This window comes from Eutrigla gurnardus, assembly GCF_963514095.1.
Source record: "Eutrigla gurnardus genome assembly, chromosome: 9".
Lineage (NCBI taxonomy): Eukaryota > Metazoa > Chordata > Actinopteri > Perciformes > Triglidae > Eutrigla > Eutrigla gurnardus.
Window position 1 is genome coordinate 16,949,781 of NC_139923.1, and position 25,915 is coordinate 16,975,695.

The 25,915-nt window shown below is 45.3% G+C and overlaps 2 protein-coding genes across 2 annotated transcripts in view; both read right to left on the bottom strand.

Annotated features, from left to right (window-relative positions):
* Window positions 1-259: 259 nt before the first annotated feature.
* Window positions 260-2,087, bottom strand: rep15 (RAB15 effector protein). The gene is made up of 2 exons (XM_084018141.1): window positions 1,775-2,087; window positions 260-1,688 (listed from the first exon to the last, which is right to left on the bottom strand). Exons 1-2 carry the CDS (start codon window positions 2,051-2,053, stop codon window positions 1,146-1,148), a joined length of 822 nt encoding a protein of 273 aa, XP_083874267.1. The 5' UTR covers window positions 2,054-2,087; the 3' UTR covers window positions 260-1,145.
* Window positions 2,088-4,389: 2,302 nt separating this feature from the next.
* The window catches only part of ppfibp2b (PPFIA binding protein 2b), a 40,851-nt gene continuing 19,325 nt past the window's right edge, over window positions 4,390-25,915 (bottom strand). Inside the window, 25 exon segments of the mRNA XM_084018136.1 lie at window positions 4,390-5,330; window positions 5,449-5,649; window positions 5,749-5,937; window positions 6,018-6,143; window positions 6,521-6,643; window positions 6,732-6,820; window positions 6,901-7,012; window positions 7,409-7,559; window positions 7,730-7,849; window positions 8,166-8,301; window positions 9,669-9,701; window positions 10,656-10,688; window positions 11,426-11,576; window positions 12,780-12,827; window positions 12,972-13,032; window positions 13,726-13,791; window positions 14,312-14,379; window positions 14,478-14,562; window positions 14,564-14,703; window positions 14,778-14,839; window positions 16,188-16,284; window positions 16,538-16,630; window positions 17,673-17,891; window positions 21,912-22,052; window positions 25,536-25,649. Of these exon segments, the coding sequence (XP_083874262.1) occupies window positions 5,301-5,330; window positions 5,449-5,649; window positions 5,749-5,937; window positions 6,018-6,143; window positions 6,521-6,643; window positions 6,732-6,820; window positions 6,901-7,012; window positions 7,409-7,559; window positions 7,730-7,849; window positions 8,166-8,301; window positions 9,669-9,701; window positions 10,656-10,688; window positions 11,426-11,576; window positions 12,780-12,827; window positions 12,972-13,032; window positions 13,726-13,791; window positions 14,312-14,379; window positions 14,478-14,562; window positions 14,564-14,703; window positions 14,778-14,839; window positions 16,188-16,284; window positions 16,538-16,630; window positions 17,673-17,891; window positions 21,912-22,052; window positions 25,536-25,649 (2,688 nt within the window). The 3' untranslated portion in view covers window positions 4,390-5,300.

Genomic DNA, 25,915 nt, shown 5'->3' on the forward strand with positions numbered 1-25,915 from the left:
TCTTCAATGTCAGGGTTCAGTGTTGTCAGGTAGCTGATTATAAATCATGAAATCCTGAGCTGCTGGACCCAGAACTTTTTTTTGGAGGTTTTCTCCATCGTATCCAACACAGTCTCACTGCAGGTTGAGAAATTATAACAAATATTTCCTGTTTAGAGACAAATTTTCCACTTTGTCCTCATCCTCTCTACCACCACCAGGGGGCGACTCCTCTCTGATTGTACAGCAGTCTACAGAGAAAATGCTCCTACTTCTCTCTTGATTTATTATCTCAGTAAACATTGTAAACATGAGTTTATGGTCTCAAGTTTCAAGTCTTCTTCCATCCAGTATGATGTTCATTTAGTCAATTATGGTCCATTTAGAATCAAATATACCAGAAAGCAGGGGATGCTTTAGGGGCGGGGCTGCCTGCTGATTTACAGCTCGCTACAACACTACCAATGCAGTTAGCTACTTAGATGACTTTAACACTTAGCTGTAAAGTTGACCTTGAATTATGAAGCCAACTTTGCGATTAGCTGAGTGAACTTCGTGTCCATAAACAGGAATCGGTAGATTTCGGACTATTTCACGATGTCCTGTGAGACTGTGTTGTTCCTTCTTCACGATGATGAACTCCAACTGATAAAACAGATAAAATTGCGGTTTGCACTCAAACAATAATCAACATTTTGGTTAAAAACTACATTTTTCTGTGTAGACAGAAGGTTGGAAGTTTAGCTGTAAATCACAAAGTCAAACATGTAAGTGTGAAGCGTTGATGTAAATGAGTCAATATGAGTTTAGTGGAGATCCCTGGTCAAACACGGGAGGTCAGACCTCCAACAAGTCCACTCGCCATGTTCCCTTCTTTACTCAGTAAAAAGGCAAATAAAGAGACGAGACTAAATCCTGGAACAGCTTCTTAAAGACATAGGGAAACGGTCTGGTGTTGGATTAAGTCGTTAGAAAACAGTAAGAAGCAGAAAACTACAAGGAGCTGAACTACTAGTAAGAAGCACTGTCAACATGTTGCTGGTCTAGACTGAAAACAAGTCTACATGTTGCTGGTCTAGACTGAAAACAAGTCGACATGTTGCTGGTCTAGATTGAAAACAAGTCGACGTCTTGCTGGTCTGTCTGAACCATCAGAGTCCCATGGTTCAGCTGAACTTGATCATGAGGGTCAGAGCATCCCCCTCCCTCTTGGTGACGATGGCCTGCATCATTCCTGATGGCGTGTACAGATACCTCGAACCTTTGAAGAAGTTCTCGATGAAAGCTCTGTCGATCTTGTCGCACTTTCCGATGGCGGCCTCAAAGTTGTTGCTGAGGACGCCGTAGATGTTGCCCTTGTCATTCTTCTTGCCCATGAACAGAAAGAGAGCATAGCAGTCCTTGCCGATGGAGGTGCAGAAGTCCACCAACCTCTCAAACGTGTTCTTGTTGCTGGACTCCTGGGCGATGACAAATGACTCGCTGTAGGCCTCTGGGGCAACCTCGTTATCCTCTGCGTCCTCCCTGTCGGAGAGGTGTAGGACCTGCACGGCGATCTGGATTCGAGGGTTCTTGGTGGGCTTCTCCAGCACGGCCCAGACCCAGTCGGGCCCCAGGAGGATGCGCTGCTCGGGGGTCATAGCGGTGCAGTTGAAGGTGTCTGTCATGTTGAGGCTGATGCTCTGAGAGATGTAGGTCATCAGGAAGACCTGTTGGAGGACAAAATGTCTTAAAGTTCACTTCAAAGAACATTTGTGAGCTTCTAAAAGGTTCAGTGAAGTCTGAACAGACCTACCTGAGTGAGCACCTCTGGGCTCGGATGGAACTTGTCCTCGGGGTCTTTGAACAGGAGGTATTCTTGAGTTCTAGATGAGGCAGCGGAAATGCAGTCGTTGAAAAGAGGGATGAAACTGTTGGGTTTGTTAACGGGGGGCCTCAGTGTGGAGAAGATGCTTGGTTGAGGGGACAAGACGTGATCGTTGGGGGGGCGGCTGGAGGGGCCACGCTTAAAAGAGGCAAATAATTTGGAGTTCTGGAAGGGGTTGGAGGTGGGTTTGCTGGTGGTCTGTCCCATGGTAGACTGATTAGAGTCTGGTCTCCCTGATACACTGGTGAGATAGAATAGTACCATTAGAATGTCATCTGAAATAAAAACCCCAAAGGTAGAAATAAAAAAAAAACAGATTTCTGGAAGCCAGTTAAGATGATTGTGTCCTCTGGTCCAACAAAATAATGTCAATGCAGCAAATTAAACTCGTCCATGTGACTAGGTAGCATCCAGCGATACTGACCTACAATTAAATAATGTGTAATGTCTAACCCACCATCCATCGTCCACTGTTCACCACCACCAACGTTGTCCCCGCCGTCAGCTCCATCACCGTCCACTATCAACATCACCACGGTAGTCCCTACAGTCCACCGTCCCTACGTTTCACCATCACCAACGTTGTCCCCGCCGTCCACCGTCACCACCACCATCCCCACCGGCCTATCTTCAGTCCACAGTTGATGCACCATTATAATTTGCATTCAGAAGTACCGGTTTTCTGTGCACCAATGCACAATCAGAACAGTTCGAACAAAGAGACTCACCAGGATGGGTCTGGAAGTTCCTGCAGGTCCACGTAGACTCCCTGTCTCCTGTTCTGCTGAGACACTGTGTTTGGTACTGTATGAGACTTTCTTTCCCAGGTTTCACGCTGTTAGTTCGGGTGTGGTGTTTGTAAGTTGTCACATTTTAGGTAAGTCAACAGCAGACTCATCCTTCCAGTTACCGGGGGGACGCCTGGGGGCAGATGGGTAAACAAACCACGCAACTGTCTCTTTTCTACAGGAAGTGCAAACGAGGAGCTGCAGGTCAGATCAGGAGCTCTTACTGTCATGTTAGAGTCTCATTCAGGGGCCCGTGGGCCTCGTTGATCCTCATCCTTTAGTGGATCCTCCACTGGACCTGAGTCCAGCTGATTGCTTCACGCAGACCGCTAACGAGCAAACTGTATAATTTAGTCATTATTTCAGATAGAAACACGTAAAAACAGCTGAACATTACAACTGGGAACAAAGGCTCCAGATTAAATATTTCTTTGGAGAGTTTACGAAATAGTATTATTCTACATTTCTTTTATTAACATAAACACATACAAATATATTTATAACACCAACTCCTGAAGAACTATGTGAGAAGTGACCACTGTGTGTTCTGGCTCACATCAGCCCGATTAAAGTATGACATCATCATACCTGACCAATGAACTGCATTCTGCTGTTTTACACTAATTAGTAGCTGGATGCTGATCTCCAAAACTGACCTGACTCTGTAGCTACATTATCTCAATATATAAAACAATATCTACAATATCTCGTTTGCTCTTTAAAAAGAAAAGAAAAATAATAATAGATATAAAAACAGTTTCAAATGTTTTTTTAAACTGAATATAATGGTAATAAATGAAAGGTCATATTTGAAAACTTGGAGGCTCAGCTTGTAATTAGGTGGTTTTACATGTTTACGATCCAAAGCCTTCAGGTTTCATTACTTAGATCAGCAAACACACCAGGAACCAGGACTGGAATCAAACCGTCATGAAGGAGCGGCAGCAGGTTTCACTCCACAAGCCGCGTGATACTGGTTACAATGGTTTTAATGGCTTCTCCTTCCTCCCTCAAGCATCATGATGCTGCTGAGAGTTACTGAAGCTTTCAGAATTCCTGTTGGTAACGTGGTCCCCTCTATGTTTGCCATCTGTATACACACACACACACACACACACACACACACTCTTTCATAAACACTCACACACAATTTCTCTCTCTCACACACACACACACACACACACACACACACACACTCAGTCGCACACACTCACAAAGACAATCACATACACACACACACACACACACACTCTCTTTCACACACACACACACACACACACACTTTCACAACAAACATGCTCACATAGACACACTCTCTCACACTCTCTCTTTCACACACACACACACACACACTCTCACAACAAACATGCTCACATAGACACACACACACTCTCTCTCTCTCGCACACACACACACTCTCTCACAACACACACATTCCCAGCAGTGACTATCAGTGGAGTGGTAACCGTTGGAAGCAGAGACAGAAAGACAGGTAGAGACAGAAAGACAGGTAGAGAAAGAATGGAAGGTAGAGACAGACAGGTAGAGAGTAGCTAACCAGCTACCTAGCTAACTAGCTACCTAGCCTGCATCTTCTCTCTTCCTGGTGAGCTGTTACATCACTTTCCAGCCCCACTGTTGTGTGTTGTCACCATGACACTAACAACACCAGTCACATGACCTCTGAGAACTGTTTTACTCTGTTCTAGTCCTATGAATTTTGTGTAGAAAGAAGGAATCAGCTTTTCACGTGTATGATTTTGTTTATTAAGTTATCTGATAAATCATTTTACATTTACATGACCACAGTAAGTGTCCTTTAGTGGAGCAGGATCTTCTTTCCTATAAAAATACTATTACAGAATATATGAATATAACCGTAGAAAACGACCCGGGGTTCAAACTCAACATGCTGTTTCTAATTAGCTCGGCAATGACATAAATATTAAATAAAAACCCTCCATGATATTATGCCATTATTGCTCTCATTCATCTGGAGCATGTGCTGTATTAACCTGGAGAATCAAAGTAGTAATATAATATTATATATATATATATATATATATATATATATATATATATATATATATATATATATATATTAGGGGCTGTTATTCGAACATTTTTAATCAGATTAATCGTGAAATAGCTGTGGATTAATCACTATTTATCGCCATTCCTAAATATATTTGAAAAATCCCCATTTTCTCTGTATATTGTTGTGGGAATGGAAAGATAAATGGCAGGAGATATGCACCAGAATGTGAAGCCTCCACAAATAGAGATGCACTCATACCACTTTTTTTATCAGACTAACTTATCAGAGTACAAATATTTAAATTTCAATACTTGCTGATACAGAGTACTGATACTTAATAATACCATTATTTTGCGTTAATGTGTTAAAAAAATGAGTGCATTAACTCAAAATGAAAGCGTTAATTTTGACAGCCCTAATATATATATATATATATATATAAAATATTTATATAATAATTATATATATATAAAGTATATATATAATGAACACGTGTTAGAGTCAGGGCTTAATACTGAACAGCAGAGCGCTCCACAGACGATGGTGCAGGTCAGATGCAGGTCATCGGACTGGGAACTGACTATTACAGTCAGGAAGGTTGACTCTTCACTCATAAGGCACCGGGGTTTCAGGAGCAGGGAGGACGCTGTGTTATGGGCTGCAAGCAAAAGAAGCAGCTGATTTGTTGACGGAACACACGTCAACACAGTATCTCCATGTTGTTGTCACAGCTGTTGTCATGGAGACGGCTCAGCTCTGCTGTTGTCAGGCCCCACCTGGTCCCTGGAGCGGTCTGGCTCTCTGTCCAGGATCGGGCTCAAGCCTCTGAAGCCGGTGTAGGGTCGCACCTGCACCCCATTCACCGCGGCCTCTCCCGACGGAGGCGAGGACGACTCCTTGGGACAGACGTAGTCTGTGGACTCATCTGGACGCCGCCTCCTCAGGTGAGTCAAGTTAGTGAAGCCCAACTTCTTCGGCTGCAGTGAAAACACAGAAAAGGAACACGAGTCAGCAGATCAATGAAGGAAGTGACCATCATTCGACAGTGGATGTGATGACGGCCTGTATGATGCTACCTTGACTTTGGCCGTGATGCTGAGGGGGCTGCAGCCCGCCGCCTCCATGTACTCCCTCTTCTCCTGCTGAGCCAGCGTCCCCACCAGGCTGCTGAAGTTGGAGGTGAGGTGGCGTCTCAGCAGCGTCTTCTGAGGAGGGATGTTCAGCAGCGTGGCCAGCGTGTCCGAGGTGAACCGGGGCTCAAGCATCTGGGACAGAAGAGGCCCCTTCAACAGACATTCTGCAGCATTCGGGTTTAGTTGTCCCACTTGTGATTACGTGAACTCACCACCAGGCCTCCGTGCACGCCGCTGCCCCTCAGGTTGGGGGCGTACTCTGCCAGATCCACAGATCTCAGCCACTCCATGACTCGGTGGTTGGACCACTGGACCACCTCACTGGGGGTGAACTGGTTCTGAAACACACACAGTTAACACACTGCTGTAGATGGTTCATTCTACTTTAAATCACACATAATACTAATAATGAGTGCTGATTTGAATGTGACCAGGGTGGGGGCGTTGCCGATGTCTGTGGGGAGGGAGTTCCAGAGGGTGGGGGCTGCTACGCTCAAGGCTCTGTCTCCAAAGGTTCGCAGTTTGGTGCGGGGGATGGAGAGCAGACCTAAGTCAGATGACCGCAGGTTCCGGGATGGGATATGTTGGTGGAGGGGGTTGGATTAGTACTGGGGGGCAAGGGCGTGGAGGCATTAGTAGGTCAGGAGGAGGATTTTCTGCAAGTCTGCAGATGCCATGCCACGCCAGCTGTAACTTTAAGAACGCAGAGACTCACCTGAGCACCGGGTCGCCGGCGGAGGCAGCTGGAGTGGAACTTGTTGACGTGGAGAACATGAATGGCACACTTGATGCTGAGGTGATGCAGCTGGCTCGTCACTTTCAGGAACAGCAAGTCATTCTGGGACGGAGAGAAGAGAGAATGTGAGCGGCCTGGTTTACCTGCCTGGTTTACATATCTGGTTTACCTGAGGATCATGAGGACTCACCACCGTGAGGTACTGCAGCATCTGCCCGTCCACGCGTCCTTCACTGAACTGGTCTTTGTACTGAGGAAGTCCGATGTCATCCAGCCAACCTTTGGAACATCAAACAGCAGTTTAATGGAGGAACCGTCAGAAGGAAGTGAAGTCGGTGTGAGATACGAGATGTTCCTACGAGTGACCCAGATGTAGTCCAGCTTTGAAGACTGCTCCGGCTGCTGGCTGCTCAACGCCCTGACGGCCAACTGGAGCTTCTTCCTGTGGAGAGGGTTCTTCATGGCGAGCTCCTGGAAACAAACACAGCTCATTAAAGCTTTATACCACCAAAACCCAAATCATCCAATCATCTCCATTCACACGTTTGCAGCCTGTTGGCAGCCTGCTCACACCAGACGGCTTGACTGCATCAAAAAGTCAATGCATAGATAATAATAATTAGAGTGGTAAGACAGGCAGAATGGTGAGTGGTTCAGAGTGGTGAGACAGTCAGGTAGGTAATTGGTTCAGAGTGGTGAGACAAGCAGAGAGTTGAACAATGCGGCAGCATTGAGAGTGAAATTAACGGGCAGGTTGAAGAGTGAGACAGGTTTTACTAAATGCCAGACAGACAGACAGACAGACAGACAGGAAGACGGCCACAATGACCCGACAGGTAGAAGTGGAACCAGCTGGGTGGTTTGTACCTTCTCCAGGTCCTGCAGGCCAGCCGACAGCAGAGTCTCACCGCTGGTGACCCAATGGGAAGCGAGCGTGGCGTACTGGCCCAGTCCAATCTCTTCCAGCCAATCACAGACCTGCTCCGGGCTCCACCTACTCAGAGGCAGGTTCAGGTCTCTGACACGGACCACCAACACAGAAACAGCTTTTATAGTTGGGCTCATTTTTAAACCATAGTAGTAAGTATACCAGCGTAAGTTGTACGTAATGTCACTTGAATGCACCATTATGCCAAACTGAGCAGTAGAGGTTGACATAGTTAAATATACGTGAGTATAATGATATACCGTGTGGTCCCTGGACCTGCCAGTCTAGGTCCAGCTGTAGCTCTGAAGCCTCCCCTCCTGAACTCTCCCAACTCAGGGTCCAGGAACTGGGCCGGACTACCTGACTGGCTGCGACGGATCCTGGGGACAACGACAAAACTGCTGAGTGAGTGATGACCAACAGGAGGAGATGATGTGGAAGTGCACACCTTCAGAACAGACCACTACCAGGGACTTGTCCCTTACGGACATTTCTTCAACACTAAAAAGGAACATTTCTCCGTACCATGCAGGGACACTACTGTCAATAAATACTGGTAGGTTTCTTCAAATCTGAGAATCATTTGACGGTTTTCGTGAGCTAACGGAGGTTCTTGCTCCCACATTTCAATGATATATGTGCACATGCAGTATAAACATACATACATACATACATAATATGGATGTTGCAACTTACTTCCCCCAAAGTTTCTTAATGCCTCTGTGGCTCTTCCTGTTGTCAGGCGAGACAGGGGACTGCTGACCAGAGTCCACTCCAGAGGACAGGGGGGACTGGTCTGAAAGGACGGAGTCCCCAAGCCTCTCTGGATGTCCTGACAAACAAAAACAGAAGAAGAGGCACTCAGTAAAGTAAGTTAAGATCCAATATATATTTATATATATATATATTATATAATAACATTCAGCACCAGGGGTCTCACTTATACAACAGAGCGTATGATCCATACTGACTGTTTGTGTACGTAAATATGAGAAAATTATGAATGTTCTGATTTATAAAACCTCACTTGAGTCTGCTGGTGAGCAAATTCCTTTGATAATTCCCAAATAAGCTCACGTGGATCAGAATCATATCTACATGGATCTATATCTATATGGTCTCTGTGGTTGAATGTGGGATGTGGACATGGACATACATAGACGTGGATGTGGACGGACATGGATGTGGACATACTTGGACATGGATCTGGACATACATGGACATGGATGTGAATGTGGACATACATGGATATGGACATGGATGCGGACATGGACATGGATGTGGACATACATGGATGTGAATGTGGACATACATGGATATGGATGCGGACATGGACATGGATGTGGACATTGAAGTGGACAGATATGGATTGTGGACGTGGACATACATGGACATGGACATACATGGATATGGATGTGGACATGGATGTGGGAAACTGTTTGCAAACATGTTGGCCAGAACAATATTTTGTATCAATCAATCAATCAATCAATCAATCAATCAATCAATCAATCAATCAATCAATCAATCAATCAATCAATCAATCAAGCTTTAATTTATGCCATGGAGTATCAGTAGCAGTAACATGTTTTTGGACTGTCCAGCTTCAAAGTGTCGTACTCAGTGTATTTTGGTCAGTTTCCACTATTCCAATCTAAAAGAAACTGCTCTCTGACTCAATGCTAAAATGTATGATACCCGCCACTAGCATCCCAGAGTAACAGTACCCAACGGCATCCCACAGTAACAGTACCCTACGGCATCCCAGAGTAACAGCACCCACCGGCATCCCAGAGTAACAGTACCCACTAGCATCCCAGAGTAACAGCACCCACCGGCATCCCAGAGTAACAGTACCCACCGGCATCCCAGAGTAACAGCACCCACCGGCATCCCAGAGTAACAGTACCCACCGGCATCCCAGAGTAACAGTACCCACTGGCATCCCAGAGTAACAGTACCCACCGGCATCACAGAGTAACAGTACCCACTGGCATCCCAGAGTAACAGTACCCACCGGCATCCTAGAGTAACAGTACCCACCGGCATCCCAGAGTAACAGTACCCACCGGCATCACAGAGTAACAGTACCCACCGGCATCCTAGAGTAACAGTACCCACCGGCATCCCAGAGTAACAGTACCCACCGGCATCCCAGAGTAACAGTACCCACCGGCATCCCAGAGTAACAGTACCCACCGGCATCACAGAGCTCATGTCTGCCAGGAGATCCTGAGGCACAGCAGGTTAGTGAAGTGAGAAGAAAGCCAGCAGAAATAAAGCAGAAGCCAGGATAAGTCCAATGCTCTCAACATGTTATGTGTGTTAAGCAGCAACATGCAAATTACAATACAAGAATGAGACAACAATTCTGGTTTATATGAACTCCAGGTTTAACCGTAGACTGTCTTAAAGAAGTGGACGTTATCATGGTGACATTTGTCTGTAGACTACGGTTTTGAAGCCCAGAGTTTTAGTAAACTTTAGTAAACATTGAAAACATGAGTTTATGGTCTCAATCTCTAGTTTCAAGTACCTTCTTCAATCCAGCATGATGTTCATTTAGTCAATTACGGTCCATTTAGAGTCAAACAGACCAGAAAGCAAAGGGGATGCTTTAGGGGGCGGGGCTACCTGCTTATTGACAGGTCACTGCCACGCTACCAATGCAGTTAGCTACTATGAGAATGGCTGCGTCTGCTTCTTATAGACAGTCTTACACACTATTGGGGGTTCAGCTGTAGGAACAAGGCAAACTGGTCCTCCATGTAAACATTTCCAGAAGGGAATGAATAAAGTCTCTTCTATTGTGTAAGAATATGAAGCACAACATTAATTTAATATAATACACACATAGGTAACTATAGTCAGAACTCTGGTGCTCCAGATGGGCAGTGATAATAATTCTATTAATTCACACATTCAGACAGTCAGTGATTCATTTCCAGATGCATTCCCTGCATTAAACCGTCTGATGATGTGTTTAACTTCTTCATATTTGTCTGATATTAAATTTGATCCGTCTTCACAGCAGCGTGATCTCCAGTAAAAACAGTCCCTCACCGTGTTCAGCTAACAGATCACAGTTTGTATGACTTCATCGAAACAACCTTCTCCTGGAGCGCTGATGTCTGAACTAGCATACAGACTAGCATACAGACTAGCATACAGACTAGCATACCATACCTAAAGCTGGAGCACTGGCACTCCTGCAGCGAACTGAAGCCACAAGACAAAGCACAGAGGAGGAGGAAGAGGAGGAGAAGGGAGGAGGAAGAAGAGATGGAGGAGGAGGAGGAAGAAGAGATGGAGGAGGAGGGAGAAGAGGAGATGGAGGAGGAGAGAGGGAGGAGGAAGACGAGATGGAGGAGGAGGGGGAAGAGGAGAGGGAGGAGGAGAAGGAAGAGAGGGAGGCACAGAGGAGGAGGATGAAGAGGAGGAAGAATAGGAGGAGAAAGGGGGGAGGAAGAAGAAGAGGAGGAGAGAGGGAGGCACAGAGGAGGAGGATGAAGAGGAGGAAGAATAGAAGGAGAAGGGGGGAGGAAGAAAAAGAGGAGGAGGAGGAGAGAGGGAGGCACAGAGGATGAGGAGGAGCAAAGTTAGTGTACATTAATTTAGTTGATTCAACAGTGTTCAACCAAACGTAATACAAAGACGTGAGATCAGGTCTCTGGTCTGAGACCAGATCTCTTGTTGTTGTAGCAGCTCAGAGTCTTGTAGTCTAAACTTTCATAGTAGCTACTGATGTTGTTGTTTTCTTCTTGTTGTTCAATAGATGTCAATAGATTTCATCATATAATATAATAATATGACTGAAGTCTACAAACAGTCGAAGCATCCATGAAAACGGCAAAAAATATGTAACATATTTCCTTCTAATAACTCGTATTTGTGGCCCTTAACAACGAATCCTTCCTGCATGAGACCAACGAGCAGGATCCTGGAAGGGGACTCACTGAGACTGTAGTCCTGCTCGGTGCCATGGACAGGAGACAGATACTGTGCATCTGGGTCTCCGTCTCCATTCAGCTCCACATCGGGCTCCTTCTGTGGACCTTTGAATTTCCCCGGCAGAGTCCGGTACTTACTCAGCTCCATGTGCCGGTTCTGGAGACAGAAAAACAAACCAGACGTTTCACATAAACCACAGTTTGAAAGTCTGCTAGCCTGTTAACATACAACTAAAATAATAGAGATATTATCCTGATAAGCAAAATATGCTTAAAACTTGGTACTAAAACCTACTGGATTATATGTTTCTATGTGTGTATTTTTCAAGTCACTTGTGACAATATTTATGGTTATTCCAATAATGGAAATTTGATTTATTGTGAGTGTTTTTCATCGCAATCCACCATAAAATCGCATATCATCCCATCCCCACTAGCCTTCATAGGAAAGTACCCACAATGCACTGTTTCCTGCTTTAAATTAAAATGGTTGCTTTCTGGTCTGTTTGACTCTAAATGGACCATAATTGACTAAATGAACATCATGCTGGATTAAAGAAGACTTGAAAGAGATTGAGACCATAAACTCATGTTTACAATGTTTACTGAGATAATAAATCAAGAGAGAAGTAGGGTCATTTTCTCATAGACTTCTATACAATCAGAGAGGAGTCGCGCCCTGGTGGCCAACAGAGAAAATGAAAGTTTTAAGGACTTCAGCACTGGCTTCACATCTCAGAACGGGGCATGTCCTCTACTGCCCTCTACTGGTCAGTCTCGTCTACAGTTCTTGAACCACATAACAGCAGAGCCGTGACTGGTTCTGCTCCTTTTCCTGTTACATAACATCGTGTCCTTCGATGCATCACTAAAGGAAGAAAAGGAGAAAGGCCAGCAGAGAGGAACGTCTGGAGGCGGCCATGATGGCGATCACTACTGACATGCTTTGGCCCTTTATGTGTGTGTGATCATGTGACTGTGTGCACCAGTGGAGCTGTGTGTGTGTTTGTTTGTGTGTGTGTGTGTGTGTGTGTGTGTGTGTGTGGGTGGGATGGAAACTACATCCACCAACACTGAGAAACATCAAAGAGAAGCAGCGCTTTAAGTCTGATGAAGGGAGAGTTTTCTGTATGTTTCCCCTGGGGACCGACGACGTCACAATACAGAAAGAAATGGTCACGATTTCAACATATTTGCCAGCGTTTGCCACAGTGATGACATCACTGCATCATAATAACTATAAGTGTTAGACCGGTCCTCTCAAGAGAGAGATTGGGTCGAGAAGCAGACCGTGGCCCTGCTGCAGCTGGATCAGTGACGACATGCAGTGTTAGGGTGAAGTCATGCAGCAGACCAGTACCTCAGCCCTTAAGTCTGACTCAGGATCAGCTGGCTGGACCTGTACAGCCTGCAGCCAACAGACACAGGAGACAGGACAGAGCAGCACAAGGCCCATTTAAGTTAGTGTTAATGGTGGGAGCTGATCAGCAGCTGGTTAGTTCACTAAGATCAATCACTATTATCAATGATCAATATGAGCAAATCATCAAACCTTCTGGTAGCTTCCACTCTGCAACTCTTCAAGGCTGCTGGACAGCAACCTGCCATGATGCCTGGACAAACATCATCACCATGTTACTGATTCATGACGACATCACCAGGTTACTGATTCCTGATGACATCACCATGTTACTGATTCATGATGACATCACCATGTTACTGATTCATGACGACATCACCATGTTACTCTGATTCCTGATGACATCACCAGGTTACTGATTCATGATGACATCACCATGTTACTCTGATTCATGATGACATCACCATGTTACTGATTCATGACGACATCACCATGTTACTCTTATTCCTGATGACATCACCATGTTACTCTTATTCCTGATGACATCACCATGTTAGTCTGATTCACAATGACATCACCATGTTACTGATACATGATGACATCACCATGTTACTGATTCATGATGACATCACCATATTACTTTGGTTTATTATTTTGCATTATTTTACTTTACATCATATATTTGGACCACAGACAGTATCTGCTTTCTCCACATACTCTGATCTGGTCTCTGGACGAATGTGAGCTACTAATGTGAGCTACTATCGGAGACCTTTGGGGGACCACAGACAGACTCTGGTTTCTCCAGATAGTCTGGTATGGCTCTGGACTAAGGACACTAGGATGTCATTAGCGCTGCCCGGCGTGAATTTGTCTCTTGGCTTTGACTTTGTGTGCTTTGGGTGTGAATGGCATTATAATTCTACCAAAAATAACTTTTACTCACCATGAGCCGTTACAGAAACTCGTGTCCTCAGTGGACACCAGTGACGTGTCCATGGAGGTCTGGACACTACAAGAGATGACACACAGGGTTCAGATTAAAGGCGGGTCCACACCGGACCGAAAATCGGCGTCTTTGAGAGAGTCGGCGTCCGTGACATGAGTCTCCTTGGTGTGGTCGCTCGAATCGGCCCACGTCGGCGTTCATTTCAGCCGATTCAAATGTGTAATCCACCATTCGAGTCGGCCATATTAAGTAGCCCGACTTCATTTACCGACACGAGTCGGGCAGTCGGTGCGGTGTGGTCCCGCCTTAACAGGAAGCTGAGAGTCTGAGGAGCTGCGTCCCAGTTCAGAGTTTCAGATCCTTCAGAGGTCCATCTGAGCACTGAAGGACGTTGAGTCAACACCGAGACAATGGCGAGACAACACCGAGACAACGTCGACGTCTTGGTTTGCGGGTTTCTGAGGATCCAACTGATGGATCCTTCATGGCCCAACATATCCCAGGATTGATAGTGTCAAAGCGAAATGTGCTCCAAAGTCTGCAGCTGCTAAGTGCTTGTGCGTGTGTGTGTGTGTACACATACCTAAAGTCCAGCTCTCTCTGGAGAGAAGATGATGAGATCATCAGAGGGGAGGAGCCTCTGGAGGATCTCTGCTGACACAAAACACACTTTACTTCCATCAATTCTGTTCTTACCTCTGACCTGAGATCAGTCTGAGCTCTGTGTGTGATGCTCTGAGATATCTTACCTCTGACCTGAGATCAGTCTGAGCTTTGATGGCTCGGAGTCTCAGACTTCCACTCAGCTCCTCTTCGCTGCTGCCTACAAACATCACAGAGCTTCATTAGCAGCAGCAGACAGGAAGTTGGACTGTTACTTCCTGTACTGGGACTCTTACCCTGCGTGAGCGCCATCACCTCCCTCAGCTTCCTGTACTGGTTCAGCAGAACCGTCAGCTCCTCTATCCGCCGGTCCTGTTCATCACACACTTGTCAGTGAAGCAGTTCCATCAGAACAACCGACATCAGCAGATAAAACAAGCTTTTACCTTTTCATCGTTAGAGGCCAGCAGAGACTCCATCCCCACCTTTAGCCTCTGGTACTCCTGGTCTAAGGGGGGCACAGAAACCAGGACTCAGTAGCCTCATCAGGCCTGATGTGATGTTGGTGACAGACGTGACGGCCATGCTAACGTGAGTGAACAGGCGGCGCTAATACACACTGACAGCAGGACACACACATGCACACGCACACACCTGAGACAAACACACGCACACACCTGAGACAAACACACACACACACCTGAGACAAACACACACACACACACACCTGAGACAAACACACATACACACACACACACACACACACCTGAGACAAACACACACACACACACACACCTGAGACATTGACATTAAAATGTTCTCTTCTGGATTAACGTTTACAAAAACGTGGTCCAGATGTCGTTCAAGTCCTGGATCTGGATCTCGAAGACACTCGAGTTTACGAGGAGAACTCAGCCTCTGAATGCAGCTGTGTGATGCCTTCAGCTCCCATTAATCTGTGTTCTAGTCTCCCAGGTTTCCATGGTTACATGGTGACACCTGGACGGGGTTCAGTTCGACACCACTGCAGCTACTATTATTGTTATCATTCATAATGATCATAATAATATTATTATGATATACTAATGTTATTAATAATAATAGAATATTGTCTGTTGTAGTCTATCTGTATTATTATGATGCTATTATAATGAATATCAGTCATATTTCTATCCCATGGTACACTGCTGCAGCCTCTCTGACACCCTGACCTCCACTAACTGATTAACAGTCGGCTACGCTTCAACTCTGGAAGTGTCCAACGGATTTCTGGAGATTTCTGGATGGCTGCATCACTTGGCAGCAACTTCCTGAACTAGCGAGCTTCTCTACAGAACTTGAACACTGGATGGTGAAATTCTGACCTGCAGGTTTAAATGCAGAAGAAGGTGAAGCACCAGAAATAGTTGGAAACAAGTTTAATTAGTATGAATGTCAATGAAAAGCTGACTGATACCAATAACCAGTAAAAGATGTGGTATATTTCAAATCAACGCTACACTGCAGCGCTGGCTGTTGGGAGCATTCAGTGGAGATTGTTGAATATTTCTGAGATTATGAAGGAACGAATGAGGAAAGTCATAACCCACAGGAAAACATGTGGATGACGAAAAACAGGTAGAAAATAATAATCAATGGGATGTTGATGTTACATAACATTCAAACCCATAAATGTGTTCCAAGTTTACATCACGACAATGATGACACTCAGAGATCACAGCAACCTTACATTTGTTAAGGAGCTGCTGGATGTACACCTCCTCTACAGCAGGGGGCAGCACAGGGAGGGACATGGACATTTTGGTTACACATGACAGTCAGCTGACACATGTGGGCGTGATGTTAGGGGCGCGTACCTCTCTCTGTGCTCTCATTGGTCAGCAGCTGAGTTTGCAGACACTCGATCTCAGCATCTTTGGAAGCAACAAGTTTCTGCAACTCTGAGACTTCGGCCTGTGGACGGAGACGGAGACAGACAGATGGAGATGGTGGAGACAGAGGAGATGGAAGAGATGAAGGAGACATTCAGACTGTTAATCAGTTTGTTTCCTGTGTGTTTGCTATGTTATTGTGTGTGTCTGTGAGGTTATTCTGTGTGTCAGGTTATTCTGTGTGTGTGTGTTAGGTTATTGTGTGTATGTGTGGTCATTGTGTGTGTGTGTGTGTGTGTGTGTGTGAGGTTATTATGTGCTGGTTTCACATGTACTTCGGTGGCTCTCAGGCTCCTCTCATAATGGCCCTTCTCTCCCTCCAGATCCTCCACTTTGCTCTGCAGCTGCTTCACTTCTTCTAGTAAATCCTGCAGGAAACCAGAAACAGAATCATGTACTTCACATGCTGACTCAATCATGTGAACTACTTGCTGAGTTAGACGTGAACTACATGCTGACTCAGATATGTGATCTACATGTCTGAGTCAGCTGACTGATGCAGGTGAGCTTCACTTCCTGGTTCACAATGATTCTGAAATCACACGTAAACGTCTATCAACATCTGAACTGAGTTCATGCCGACACATTAACGGGGGTGTTCGGTCCAGAGGTTAATACAGGGAACAGGATCCTGCTGCAGCAGCGTGCGGTTATCAACAACCAGGAAGAGGAACCAGAGGACCCAGAATGAGACTCTCCAAAGACCCCCGTTGTTGTAGAAACCATCCACCTGGTCAGTAGGAGGAAATGGACAGAAGTCAACTCTGTTAGTGGGGGGAGGAGCCACCGGCATGCAAGCAAACCACTTCACACCTCCTGGTCCAGACCCCTATCTGAAGGGTTTATCAGGACAAATGGGGTTTTCCAAATGCTTCAACCTTTCTGGATGGAGGCTAAGAGAGGACACAATTTCATAGGGAGGAATTTTCATAGGTTCAGATTTGGAGAAACCTTCCTCAAACTTCAGCTTATTTAAAAGCATTTATGTTCAGCAGTTAACGGTAGCTCAGTAGCATTTTAGTTGGAAACAGCTTCAGTTAACCTGAGTGAGTGCTGATGTTCCCAGATACGATCACATACCGTAAATCTATGGAATCCCCCATTACAGGATTAAGTCTCCATGAATGGTACAGAGGACATTGGTAGTTTTAGGGATTTAGTGTACCATCCATCCATCTATCTACTTCAACTTCAACTAAATAAACCCTCAAACAAATGGAAGTATTTGGAAAACCGTTCCGAACCTGCAGGAACCAGCAGAACATCCTGCAGAGCAGACAGACACTCTGCAGACAGACAGGCGGTTAGTGGGAGTCTGTGGAGCTTCCAGGTACTGAGTGGTAGTTAAAAGGGAGGAAAGAAGAAGAAATGAAAGGGAAGGAGGTGAGTTCATCCATCAGGGCTCCCTACATGTACACTCAGTCCTCCATTGATGATCCGGCCGTCAGACCCAGACCGGCTCAGGTCCGAGCTGGCTAACCCAGCCTGAGGGCTGTGGCCCCAGGGCTCAAACTCCCCCTGCTCGGCCTCCCTCTCCTCAAGGGCCCGTTTCTCCTGGATCCGAGTGCTGATCTCCTCCTGAAACCTGCACATCTGCTCCTGGAGCTCACTGATGAGGTTTACCACACACTGGGGGGAGGAGGGTGGGAGGCAGGGAGAAAGTGGTGAGATGGAGAGAAGAGAACTGAATTTTAAATCCACCTTTATTTCTAGTTTCTAGTTCTCGTCTGTAATTAAAAACAGAGAAAATTCATACAGAAGTAAAAATGTAGCAGTATCCTGCAGGATCTTCAGTCTGTAAAACTGAACCTCCACCCTGAGTCAGCATCAAAACCACATTACCTGACCCCTTACACGCTTCTCCTAGTTCTGAAGTTAATTTGCATGTGTACAGACTTTTTCTTTGCAAAATAATGTGGACCACAGACAAAGGGACCTCTCAGAAATGACATCCCTGAAACCACACTTTGGTTGGCTGAAAGGTGGAACCAGTCTGGAGCCCTGAACAAACTGGAGGTTTACGGTTTCTGATGGCTCAGATATCTGTTGGGAGCCCCATGTACCATCCTTGACTGGTGGACACCCCTCTGTCTGTCAATAGGGGCTTTGAACAGGAACCCTCTGGGCCAAAAACCTCTGTCCACCTTAACACCTTCACCCTACCAGGGAGCCGAAGTTTGGGACCTTCACACTGATATAAAAGTTTCCCAGATCTGGGATTTAGAGACCAGGATGTCTTCCTCATCCTGTCTCACAGCAGGACAGGCAGACAGGAAAGGACAGACATACTCATCTTCATCATCTCATTGGTCAGATAGGGTCTGCTCTTCATTATCTCATTGGTCAGATATAGTCTGGTCTTCCTCATCTCATTGGTCAGATAGAGTCTGGTTTTCATCATGTTCTTCATCATCTCATTGGTCAGATAGAGTCTGGTCTTCATCATCAAATTGGTCTGACAGAGTTTGGTCTTCATCATGGTGTTCATCATCTCATTGGTCAGAGAGAGTCTCGTCTTCATTATGGTCTTCGTCATCTCATTGTCAGATAGAGTCTGTTCTCGTCATCTTAACTGATCTAATCGAGTCTGGTCTTCATTATCGTCTTCATCATCTTATTGGTCAGATACAGTCTGGTTTTCATCATCTCTTTGGTCAGATACAGTCTGGTCTTCCTCATACTATTGGTCAGATTGAGTCTGGTCTTCATCATGTTCTTAATCATCGAATTGGTCTGATAGAGTCTGGTCTTCATTATGGTCTTCGTCATCCGATTGGTCAGATAGAGTCTGGTCTTCATCATGGTCTTCCTCCACTGACCAACGCCCCTTTAACTCTTTCAATGAAAAAACAAACCTCCTTCCTGTTGCTTTTGTTGAAGCCTGTCTGTCTGTCCTGCTGTGGGTGGACAGACTTGAAGCCTGTCTGTCTGTCCTGCTGTGGGTGGACAGACTTGAAGCCTGTCTGCCTGTCCTGCTGTGGGTGGACAGACTTGAAGCCTGTCTGTCTGTCCTGCTGTGGGTGGACAGACTTCTGTCAGTGTCACCAAAGAAACTAGAAACTGTCAAGAAATCAAGAAACTGGTCTGTACCCTCAAAGATAATCACTCTGTGTTGCTGTTGGACTCCGAGTCCTAGTCCACGTTCCCCTTACAGATACCTGTCTGTTGGAGGTTGGACTCTGAGTCATAGTCAACGTCCCCCTCACAGAAACCTGTCCTTCACTGGTGGGATCTCTGCCTGCAGCATTTGTGGAAGTCACCACCTTGGGTTTTTGGCCGTCGCCATCTTGGTTTTTATGAAGCCAAAAGTGACACAAGAGGGCGGAGCTTAGTACGACTGAACACTGAACACTTTGAGGGACCAAAAGGCTCAAATGAGCTTTGATGAAAGGAAAACAGTGAAACATTCAAAGTTGTAAGACAAAAACATGGACAAGTCCCAGACACAGTGGTAGCGCCCTATCAACCAGCAGGTAGCCCCGCCCCTAAAGCATCCCCTGCTTTCTGGTCTGGGTGAATCCAAATGCACCATAATTGAATAAATGAACATCATGCTGGATTGAAGAAGACTTGGAATTAGAGATTGAGACCATAAACTCATGTTGGTGGCCATCAGACAGGATGCAGACAGACGGCTCCTGCTGCATCGTAGCAGTGAAAACAACAGAATAAATCTTTAAACTCCCAAATATCAGCATCAGTTGAAGGATCCAACCTGTGTTGGGACTCCAGGAGATCTCTGGTCATTTAAGCACCAGATCTCAATTTAAAGTCTCAGATTCAGTCCAGCTCCAGAACCTCCAGTTCAGATCAGAGCTGAGTGATACTGGTCTACACCGACCCGATCTAAATGCAGCTCATTAAAGACTCCAGAATCCTGTGTATTGCTTTTTCACACTAGCAGTCTGTTTTCATGGGTCTCAGTTATTGAAAAATCCGGTTTCTCTGTGGAGACTTGAATTAAATGCACCTTGTGGAGACGTGACGTCCAGATCTGGTGACGTCGTATTAAGTTGCATTTTCAATAGATTTCACTCTGGAACCCGGTTTCGAAAGTTTTCCTTTGCAGCCCCCAAAACGGTGTTGTTGCGTAAACAAACGGCCAGAGCGTAAAAATACTTTTGCATATTAAAAACGCTGTGGAAACTGCCCTCAGTTTGTGGGAGAACCTTTATGTTAATCTGGTTTCCTCTTAAGCCAATCAGAGGCTGAACGTGTCAGAGAATCGGCTGCCGACGGCTTCATCTGGAACATTTCTACTGTTCTAATGTTCTACTGTTCTTATGTTCTAATATTCTAATGGTCTAATGTTCTAGTGATCTAATGCAATGTTCACTTTGTTTTCACAGAAACTGAGGTTGTGTCTTTGCTGATCCTCCCATGTGTCTGTCTCTCCCCATTCACGTGCATGTGTCTGAGTGTGTTTATTCAATCAATGCACACACACACACACACACACACACACACACACACACACATACACACACACACACACACACACACACAGACACACACACAGTAGCATCAGTGTGTTGTGGTGCCCGTGGGGATCAGCTGGGTGTCACAGTAAACAACGTCACACAAAGGAACTAGTGAAGACAACCAGAGACTGCTCTACTAGGGTGGTGTGCACGTGAGTGTGCATGTGTGTGTATGTGAATGTGTGTGTGCATTTCATTACCATTACATTACTTAAGTCACGATACTTAAATCATGATACAATCTCAGAATATTAATTTCTAAATGCTGATACTGAATACTAAAGTCACGATGTTTAAGTCTAATATATTTTGACTCATTACTTTTTGTCAAATTCAAATTCTGCAGTTTTATTGTAGTCAGTCAAGCAGACAGACCAGCCATCTTTGACTGAGCTGCGAGACCTCCTGGTCGAGAACCAGACATGGAACCTGATGAACATTCAAATCACTACTATCTGATCCTAAAACTGTTAAATGGCACTAAAACATCCTGCAATGACTTTATATTTAGTTTCTAGGTGAACATCGTTTTGAGTGTAGCACAATCAAACAAAGATCATCATGAATCATGTGATGGATGAAAACATTTAAAAACTATGAAACGACGATATATAAGATTGTCAAATCAATGAGCGTTTTTTATCCTGATGCGCCATAACATCCAATATCATCCCATCGCTATAGAGCACACCCAACTCTCAAGTGTCGGGTCAGATTGCATTGTGGTTAATGTAGTTCTCAGGTTTGGACAAAGAAGAGGAACCTGTAGAATAATTGATTTATATTATATGTCCAACAATGTGACAGGAATGTAACACTGCTCAGTTCAATTACTGATCAGGTCACATGACCTCATCCGTTGTTTTGTACAGCACATCATCTGCTATATGAAACTCCAGTACTTTAAGGAAGAACATGTTACGAATGCTCCGTGGTTTAAACCCGGTACATGTACATAAATGTGTATATATTGACATAAATGTGTGTACATGTACATCAATGTGTGTATATGTACATAAACGTGTGTATATGTACATAAACGTGTGTATGTGTACATACATGTTTGTATGTACATGAACATGTATACATGTACATAACAATCTGTTTATGTAAATAAACGTGTGTAAATGTACGTAAGCAGCATCACGGCATTGATTGTGGTTCTCACCTCGGCTTTGTTCTGCCTCCTGTCCACCTCTTCTGCTGCGTCGCTGTGCGTCTCCATGGAGACCAGCTTCAGTTTGAGGGAAGACACCTCGTCTATCAGGTCCAGCTTTTGGGTCTCCAGCGTTGTCCTGCTAATCAGCTCCTGGAAACAAAGACACTGGAAGTTTAATACAACACTGACCCCACCTACACACACACACACACACACACACACACACACACACACACAGATCTGCTGCACTCAGGACAACGTTGTTCCCACACTAGCAGAGCAGGCAGACCAGGTCCAAAACCCTCCGGAGCTAAATATACTCAGACCAGCTAGAGGCCTATTAATACATCCTCTCTGGTATGAGAGACAGAACCACAGACTGGGTCTGAGAGAGAGACAGGTTGTCCACCATGAGGAGGACACTTCTCTGCAAAGTCTCACTGTGTCTGTTGCTTTCGTTTCCTCATTAAATCCCACTTCCTCTTCTACACATTAGTCTCCCTGTTGTTATTGAATCCCTTGGCCTCCATCTTGTCTCACTTCCTCTTTTTGGGTGAACAGTCGGGACTAATTCAGTAAACCAAGTCCAGGTCGTGTTAGTGCCATCAACCAACCAACCAACCAACCAACCAATCAAACAAACATAAACAGACCAACCAACCAAACAAGCACTGACCACCAACCAACCAACCATCAACCAACCAAACAACAACCAACAACCTACCAACCAACCAACCAAACACCAACCACCAACCTACCAACCTACCAACCAACCAACCAACCACCAACCTACCAACCTACCAGCCAACCAACCTACCAACCAACCAACCAACCAACCAACCAACCACCAAACTACCAACCTACCAACCAACCAAACGCCAACAAAACAACAACCAACTAAACTCAAAACCAACCAACCTCTAACCAACCAAACACCAACAAAACAAGCACCAATCAACCAAACACCAACCAAACTCCAACCAACTCACATGACTGTTTGAGTTCCTAAAATATGTTTCCCTGTTGAGGAGGACTTGTGGATTCCAGATTCAACACACTAGAGACAGCCGTCCCACTGCAGAGATCTCATGTTAAACACACTGTCAACAGCAGAGCCACAGACAGACAGACAGACAGACAGACAGCTAAAAGCCCATAATTACAGGTCCTGGCAGCTGACATTCAGTTAGTAATCGGACACCAGAGTCACTTAGAGCCGGATTAGCTGGAGTCTGTGGAGGTGGTTTATCGGGACTCGGCCCCCAGATCAGCTGCTTCCTTTAATTATGAGGAGCGACACGTTATCATCCTCTACAGCTGGTCCACATCTCTTTGGAGAGGGGGCACTCATCTCCTAGAACCGTGTTAAATATGACATTAGCGTTGTTTATACTGATAATATATCGATGATATCAAAGTGTCAGAGAAAATGGTCCGATACCCCATTTTATTGTTTGATCAGGCAGCAACATCTGATTCTGAGAAGAGAAACCGATGCTTAAGGTCCTTAAAACTGCATCCTCTCTGCTGGACAGCAGGGGGAGACTCCTCTGATTGTATAGAAGTCTATGAGAAAATGATGCTACTTCTCTGTTGATTTATTATCTCAGTAAACAGTGTCTCTTTGGTCTCAGGTCTCTCTGGTCTCTAGTCTCTAAAACCGATTTGTATATGTGATGTGTTCACAGTTCAGACCTGAAATAGCTGCATCTAAGTAAATTACATACTTGATGCTGATGAAGTTGAGGAATGTTTGTGATTGATGAAGATTCCATAAATACAGTGAAGATAATGACTGAAGCTGTGTGTGTGTGTGTGTGTGTGTGTGTGTGTGTGTGTGTGTGTGTGTGTGCGCGTGTGTGTGTGTTTGTTTGTGAGTGTGTTGTTGTTGTAAAGGACACTTAGTAACCACATAACAACAGATACCATACAACTATGTATGAGTCTCAATAACGTCACAGTATGACTGAATGTGTGTGCGTGTGTGTGTGTGTGTTTGTGAGTGTGTTGTTGTAAAGGCCACTTAGTAACCACATAACAACAGATACCATACAACTATGTGTGTCTCAATAACGTCACAGTATGACTGAATGTGTGTATGTGTGTGTGTGTGTGTGTGTGTGTGTGTGTGTGTGTGTGTGTGTGTGTTTGTGTGTGTGTTTGTGTGTGTGTCTGTGTGTGCTGACTCAGGACTGTTTCTGATTGGATTAGTGGTAGTTCCCTAAGCAGCAGCGCTGACAACATGGATGTTTGTCAAAGTCAGGGATCCTCCGTGGTGGGACGGATCCTGCTAATCCTGGTCCTGCAGAGTTTAGTTTAGTTTTGACAGAAGATGGAGAGTTGTTTTTTGGTTTTAACATTTAGAATAATTCTGTAATTTTTAGTATATACCATATTTCTCCTGTTTCCAAATCTGGGGACGGGAAATGCATCGTGTCCAAGGATTGTGGGTATTTTAGGATCCACACCCCCTGGTGCTATTTTGGTGTTTCAAAAAACAATTCCGCCACAGACCAGGTAAAACCTGGTTTAAAGTCAGTGGCGCGTTATTAAGATGGTATTTTAAGTAGCGTGTGTACAAAGCGTGTAAACCTGCTTCTCTCAGTCACAGGGACGCAGCAGATGCAAACCATAAATAATTATAAGAAAAACACATTTCAACACTGGTGAAATCATTGTGGAGTCCATGACGTTATGAACAAATAGGCATATATCTAGCGTACACATTCAGCCAAATTATTCAGGCTAATTGTAGTAATTTAATGATCAAATTAAAACCGTTACATCTGTTTCAAACCCGCTCGCACTCTTTAGGCTTGTTTGCTGCGCACATCAGCACTTCTGTTTTGGCTGCAAGCAATGAGAGATGATGCTCATCATGCATGTGCCTGGCTGTGTGTTGACAGAAGGGCAAAAAGAGTCAGTTGTGTAAGAGAGGAGCCTCGAGTCCTCCTCGGTTTGAGGGGATGCACGTTTTGTTGACAGCCGCCAGTGAATGCCAGTGTGTGCGCGTGGCGGTCCCCCCCTCTGGCCTGTTAGCGGAGGAATGTGCCGTTAGGATGTGGCGCATTGGAAGGAGCGCACTGCTGATTCCCTGTATGGAAGGGGAGGGGAAGCACTCTTGCCGTGCTCCTGGTAAATCCGCCACTATAATTGCAATCTGCGATGGAATAAGCGTCTCTAACTCTTAAAGGGAATGGGAGATGACACTGATAGTTTTTTCTCATGTAACGCTCTAAACACACCTATTAGTAATTAAGCCACTTAAGACCAACCCTTTTTAGATTGCGTTGAGCGCAAGAGTCATTTATCCGCCGTTATAATAGCAACAGCGCCCGAGATCCACCCACAAAGACACTTGCTTTCAGACTTGCAGACACACTAAAGGAAGTCACACACACACACGTGGGTCCTGTTGTCACCTTCACATGATTCTAACCCTGATGAGATTTAGGAGGATCAGTTTTCAGAAAACTGCTCACTTTCTCCACCAACCGAACTAACGTTACATTTGAGACTCGTCTCAAAAACACATGAATCCTGTTGGTGGACATGGTGGACATGGTTGTGTCCAGCAGGTGGTTCAAGTCACCGCATGAGGACATGGTCTGAGACCAGTAGCAGGACTCTTACCTGTTGCAGCATCTCCTCTGTGGAGGCCAGTTTCAGACGGTGTTCCTCCAGAGAACACTCCAGGTCCCGGATCTTCTCTCCCTGGGCCTCCACCTGGTCTGTGAGGACGCTCACCTGCAGTAAGCAACAGCGTCATTGTCTGGGGGGGGAAGACTTTCACTGTGACACAGAAACACGGCAGTCGTATCACATGTATGTGTGCATCCAGCACCTAAAACACGACCGACTTGGCCTATAATCCATCAGCTCGAGCTGCCAGCTTAGCACGTCGCGGCCCAGAGCACAAAATTCTGACCTGATGTCTTACCTGGTCTGTGCTGCTGAGCCACACACACACACACACACACATACTAAACACACAGTGTGTGTAACAGAAACAC